We start from the raw sequence: 6,405 nt of genomic DNA, 5'->3' as shown, positions 1-6,405 counted from the left end.
CATTACAAATTGTTTGCCGGTAATTTTTAAAATTTGTTTTAGAACACTAAATTACAAACAATTTTTACGGTTATTTTATTGTTTTTCTCTTGTTTCAGTTGTCTACCATGATGGGAAAGAAGCTACAAAAGGCCACTACATTACTGATGCTTTCCATGTAGGATATAATACATGGATCAGATATGATGACAGTTCTGTGAAAGTCATGTCACTAAACCAAGTTTTGACACCCCGGCCACCCCGTGTTCCTTACCTGTTGTATTACCGTCGCTTAGACACCATGTAGATTGACAAACATCAGAACTGGGTTTGTCCAGTCGATTGTTTCATGTGCCTTGAAATTGAAGAAAGAGATGTCTTCAATTTTGAATCTCTCTTTCGTGTAATTTTATATATCTTTCATTTGTATCATATTCATGCATTGTTTATAAATCATTTGGATATTCATCCAATCTAGCAGAGTTACTGCTCTGTAGTCTCTCTTGAGGGTGATGGTTTTCGTTTTGTGCTTTTGAAAGTTCTTCGCTCTGATAAGCAGTTTATTGTTTTTGACCTGTTAAGCTTCGGTCATTTCTTGAAGAACTCTTACTATAACTTCCAATTTTTACCTGAGTTCTGCTCAGGCTCAGTTTGGCCAGTTTGTGCTAGATGTTCCATTCTCCCCGAGTTAGCTGTATTTATTCTTATTCCGGTGAAAATTTTGTGCCTTTCCAAGAACTCTGCATTGTGTGCTCTCCAAAATGTTTACCAAATTTATTACAGTGTTAATTATTTGGTTTTATTGTTGCATTCAGGAATTTTAAATCTGTATCAATTTATCTTTATAAAGTTTTACAAATTATATCCAGAGTGTTCTATTAGTTTTTGTTTAAACCCCATTTATTTGTCATTGTAAGTAATAGGTGTAGCAGGGTGATTCAGTGAACTTTTCAACGCTTTTGGTTTTTTTCTGGTTGTTGTACAATCACCTCTTGTAAATGTATACATCTGGACTTTAGAGCAGATGATATAAATTTACTCATATCATATGTTTAGCAGAGATATTCAATCTAGCATTTGAGTTTTTTTTTTGTTTTTTTTTTCCCAGAATATTTCTTGTCTTAATCTTTGTAGCTGCTAAGTGCTTCTTAGCGTGATGAAGTTTATGACAGCTCTGTACTCTCAGATTACTGTTACCTCAGGTCATCGAGCCACCCAGCCCTCTGAGTTCAGTATTCCTGTTGCTTCCTATCCATCGAAAATTGCAAGGGTATAGTTCTACTTATCTACTTTTAGTGTAACTTCTTCGGTAATAGCTACCTTTTTTTTAACACTGGATGACTGCCACTGCTTGTAACATAGGAAGCATTCTTTTCAATTGCAACAACGTATTGCCTCTCTTAAAATTAGTATGCGCCAATATTTTAACGTGGAAGTGTACATGTTATTTTATTTCTAATTTAAAAAATATCTTCTGTTTTGTAGACTTTGTAACTAAGAGCTCAGCTAGATTTAGGTGGTATTGTTGTGCCAACCATCTTTCCATCTGTAGAACGTTTAAATTTCATCATTGAGCTTATCTAGCTGAATCTTGACTGAAATCTGTGATTATTATTTTTTTCTCTATAGGCCTCATCCACATGTACTTATTGTATTGTCTTTTTACTTCAAATAATTGCCATGAAATTTCTTCCCGGTTGAGATTTGTAAATGACTGTTTACATTAATGTCAAATGTGTGGTAATGTTGAAGCTGTACCAGATATAATTGTTCTGAACAATTTTTGTTTAAAATGTCTCTTGTGGACCCAATATCATGTGTGAACTATTCAGTTTCCACCAATGTTATTTTTCTATTGAAATAATTTTATATAATAGACATGTGAGATTGTTGGAAGTCCCTGTTCCCTTTTGCAAATGTAATTGAAATGTTTTATTCTTAAGCATGTTGTTATATGATGCCCTAATTTTGTTATGTGTGAAAGAAATTATGCTGTTCTTATTTTGGTAATTGCTATTAGGCTAGGTGTCTTGAAGGACCCTGTACAAAAGTTCAAGTTGTCATGCCTACAATCTTGATTCACGTTAGGTCTTCATTTAGTGTATTACAATTTTATTTTTGGAAGGAAGTAGAATAATGGAGCTGTTTAGCATAGATTAGAACAACTTTTAAATTTGAATACAAACAAATGACCAAAATTAACATTTGGTGTTGCATTTTTCATTTTGAATTTGATATTTTAATCAGTTTTTAATTTTAACAGTTGTTGGTATGGGTGGTAATCACAATTGCAGGAATTTTCACTTTCAGTGGTTTCTATATAATGAATATAGTCCAGTAGCAATGCCGTATTGTAAAAATTGCTGTAAATTACTTGTATATTTTTGTGCCAAAGCCCATACATGTAAATATTGTGTATTAAAGTGTTTTTTTTTTTGTTTTATTTTAGTCTTAACTTGCTTTCAGCATTGGAGTAATATACCTGTAAAGAAATTCACTAGTACCTAGGTAGGGTAATAAATTGTGCCAATGTGCTGAGATTCCAGAAAGCATAATGGTCTATTTTTTGCCAATCTGTAAAATCATTTTTAACTGGTGGTGTGATCAGTTGCCTTTTGTTTTCAATTAATTTTCAGTATCTCAGCATAAAGGTAGTATTGTTGGTGTGAAGCAATCAATTTAAGTACAAGCACATTGATTCACGTATGACAGTTTTGTTAAAAAAATGTTTGATAATCCTAAAGGTACCATGTATGTTCTTATCCAAAATGTATTTGGAATTCACAGGATGTGGTTGTTCATTTGATTCCTTAAGTGAGAGTTAACTTTTTCCCTTTGAAAACTCTCTGTATTGAGAGTATCCTGTGTTAACTATAATACAATCTGATGGTTGCTGATCTTATTGTGCTTTGGCACGTATCAAAATGGCTTCAGTATAAGCCTAATGAATGTGATATGTTTAGTGGAGTGTTACCCTAATTCTCTCAGGATTTGTTGACAACAAACCTAATAATGTTCATAATTCCTAAGTGAAAACAGCCAGTTGGTGTTGACTGTTGGGCAGTGCACATTACAATTGACTGGTGCATCTACTTTTTTATTGTGAGTGAATGGGTGTTTGTGCTGAGTTTTTCCACAGATATCAATGATCTCAGCCGAGCTCCAATTACCTGTGGGCTCATATGGCTCTGCCGTCTTGGATGTAAACACATTTCATAATTCAAACTGATTTTCTCCTTAATACATAATGTCTCTTCAGGACAATTGCATTTGAAGTATGTTTGCATCACAAGAATTTAGTCTGATTGGAGCATAACCAAGTAGTTTGTTCCATTTGCATTCACTGTTATCTAAAGACAAACCTTGTACTGAATGTGGTTTGGCGGTAATAAATCACTGTTTGCTCACTTTCGTGTCGCTTGATATTAGATGCGTCCTGTGTTCCTCTCAGCCAGCTTCCGAGCCTCCGTTTCTAGCGGCACCCGAGAAGGGAAGGACCAGCAGCCGCCCATATCTAGCGCAAGAGTTCAAGTATTCAGCTGGTGTACAGGCGGCTAGCGCTCTTCGCGCCCAAGGTCCGCTGCTGCTAGTGATGGCGGGAGAGGTGAGGGGGGGGGGGGAGGCAGAGTCCTAGGCGCGAGTGGGGCCGGGGCGTCCTTCCCTCCTCTCACTGGCTCAATTTGTTTCAAGGCGCCGCTGCGTTGAGAGTGCGCTGTGCGGAGAGATGGGCCGGAGGAGGGAATTACACCCCTCCGAACTTAACCTCCGCGCCCCGCGCTCGCCAGAGTCCCGGAGTCCCGCCGCCGCGCCGGCTGCTTCGGCCTTCCCCCGCCTCACCCGGTCCGCCCCGCCCTCCCCCGCCTGCCTCGCCCGGCCCGTCCGAACCACACCGCACGGCGGCGGCGTGTAGCGGCGTGGCGTGCTGCACGTTGAGGTGCTGTTCTGCTCAGTTGAGCTTTTCCCCTCAATCAACGACCTGGCCAGCAGGAGTCTGCCTGACCGCGCAGAGCGGCGCCAGCAGCAGAGCCCGCCCTGGACCACGTGCGCGGCGTGCGCAGGACCCGCAGACCCGCAGGACCGAGAGAGGCCGGCCCCCTCCTCCTGCTCCTCTCGCTGACATCTCGAGCAGCGGGCCGCAAGATTCGGCGCGCCGGAAGCTGGGCGGTTTGGTCCTCCTGGAGTCCCTGGCCGGCGCGGTCGCTGCTGCTGCGGTGCGTCTCATCCTCGCGGTGGTTGTCCGGGAGCTGACGGACGGGACGACATCATGCGGGCCGTCGGCGCGCTGCTGGTGTCCGTGGCGGCCAATGTGCTCGTGTCGGGGATGACAGGTGAGTGAGTGACGTGATGCTCCGGCAATGAATGGGCGGCCGCCAGCGACGGGGACGGGACGCGGACAGAGGTGCGCATTTGTCGCTCCGCCCCGCCGCGGGCCGCGGGTCCCGGTCGGTTGGAGGCGGTTGCCGGTAGGAAACCCGCTCATGAGCCCTTCCCCCTCACCCCCCTCGCTCGCGGGCCGGGACTAGGCGCTTTGAACGATCTATGCACATAGCTGGCCACTAACGTACCCGCGGGGTACCCGACCGGCGGGACGGGACACGACAACACTTCGTGTGGGGGGCCCGGCCCGGCCTGCGCCCGGACGAGCCGAGCCCGAGCGGAGCGGAGCAAGCAGCTGAGACTGAGAGGACCGGACTCGGGAAGGATCCGGTCCTGGGCCGAGTAGGGTCCGCTGCCGCTGGTCCCGCCGTGTCAGCTCTTGGGTCCGAAGACTTTGGCCCGGCACACCATGGGACGGACGGGCACGTGTTGGGAAGGGGGGCGGTGGGAGGTGGATTTAGCGGTGGATTTTAGAAGCTCGGAGAGCTAAAGAGCACCTGGACGGGGGGGGGGGGGGGGGAGACCCAGTGAGAAAATGCCCTTTCGGTATCGTTTCGACGGTTGTTGTTTCTCACTGGGTACCTGCTGGAGTTCCCCCTTATCTCATGGGTAGGCAGAGGGTGGGCGTGAGTCATGTGTGGTCTCGCCAAGCGCTAAAGTTGCCACACTCAGCTGATGTGAAAAGTGTTTCCTCGCGCACCCCCCCCCCTCCCCCCCTGTGTGTTTGTGTGTGTGAGGGGGGGAGGGGCGTGCTCGGGGGCCACATTGGCCACATTCTGCATACATAGCAAGAGGCGTACTCGTGCTCTGCTGCCTCATTGTGGTTGGACGGACAGGGAAGGGGAGGATGCTGGAGAGACCAGAAGTAATCAGGAGGGAAGCTCACCGGCTCGGCTCACCCGCTCGTCCGTCCGCTGCTGACCTGGCGGGCCTATGGCCTTCTTGCCGTCCTGCCGCATTGTTCTCCGCGTAATCTTAGAATCTGCTTGAGCAGCGTCCCCGCTGAGATGGCACCCGTCCTCGGTCCACTGTGCGTTGGCATGTTGAGGATTTTGCAAAGAGTGGTGATTTCGTTAAATTTTCCTCTCCCTGGTTAAGTTTTGATCAATCGGTTCGAGGGAATCATTATATAGGAACGATGGCCATGGGAATAGATAAGGAGTACAGTAAGGGCACCAGCTGACTGGAGGGTGACAATATAGCATGTAGGGCGGGACGGGTGCTGTGCGCGAGGTGCGAGCATGACCGAGTGACGGCTTGGTGGCAAGTCGTCGCCTGTTGAGAAATGGGTGCGCACCTCGATCCGTGACGCGAGGTGTCTGAATGCTCGCCTCGTAAATTCTTGGGAGTTTTCCCTCGTTTTGTCGACCTGATTACAAAGAGCCCCACACTTTTACCGAGTCAGCTCGGGTGCGGGGCGGGTGTCGAATGGGCGGGATGGCGGCATGGCGGCAGAATGGCCGGGCATTCCCACTCCTACCGGCTCTGCTCAGCTCTGCTCTGGGAACAAACATCCACGTAGGCTCAATTTTTCTGGCCCGGTTTGTTTTGTGTTTGTGTAGAGGCCGAGGCGCGTGCCGGGCGGCCGGCTGGGAGACTGGAGTTCGATTACTGGCCTCCGCGTTCATTTCGATTTCGTCGCTGTTAATGCTCAACGGACTCCAAATGGAGACCCTACGTGGCACTAGACTTCCCAACACAAGAGTAGTGTTGCTCTCGAGACTTTTCCGTGTAAGCAGGTGCGAGAGAGGAGGGACCCTACTCTTTTGCTGGGTGCTTGGAATACTAACGCGCCGCCAGTCCGTCTCTCCTCACCCGAGCTCTCCACCCAGAAAAATGTGTTCTCAATTCAAGTATCGTGCTTAAAATTTTGAGCCCCATTTCATTTCATGTTTTAGGTCCTTTTGTTCCTCAAAACAAGAAATGGAGCTTAAAAATTTAAGTACGATACTTGTATTGTGAACACATTTTTTGGGGTGTCGGAGCAAGGAGCAATCGATATGCTGTATGGTGTAAACACGGCAAGTGCCATCCCTGATGCCGCCGGCT

General features: G+C 46.6%; 1 protein-coding gene across 3 annotated transcripts in view; it reads left to right on the top strand.

The window, feature by feature from the left end:
• The window catches only part of LOC113203149 (ubiquitin carboxyl-terminal hydrolase 10), a 24,357-nt gene extending 20,971 nt beyond the window's left edge, over window positions 1–3,386 (top strand). For all 3 annotated transcript variants that reach the window (XM_026417678.2, XM_026417675.2, XM_026417676.2), the window contains one exon: window positions 99–3,386. In XM_026417678.2, coding sequence (XP_026273463.1) covers window positions 99–286 — 188 coding nt within the window. In that variant the 3' untranslated portion in view covers window positions 287–3,386. The remainder of the gene's footprint in view (window positions 1–98) is intronic.
• Window positions 3,387–6,405: the final 3,019 nt, after the last annotated feature.

The sequence above is a fragment of the Frankliniella occidentalis genome, unplaced genomic scaffold, assembly GCF_000697945.3.
Source record: "Frankliniella occidentalis isolate FOCC.00 unplaced genomic scaffold, Focc_3.1 Scaffold107, whole genome shotgun sequence".
Lineage (NCBI taxonomy): Eukaryota > Metazoa > Arthropoda > Insecta > Thysanoptera > Thripidae > Frankliniella > Frankliniella occidentalis.
This window is presented reverse-complemented; position numbering and strand designations above follow the sequence as displayed.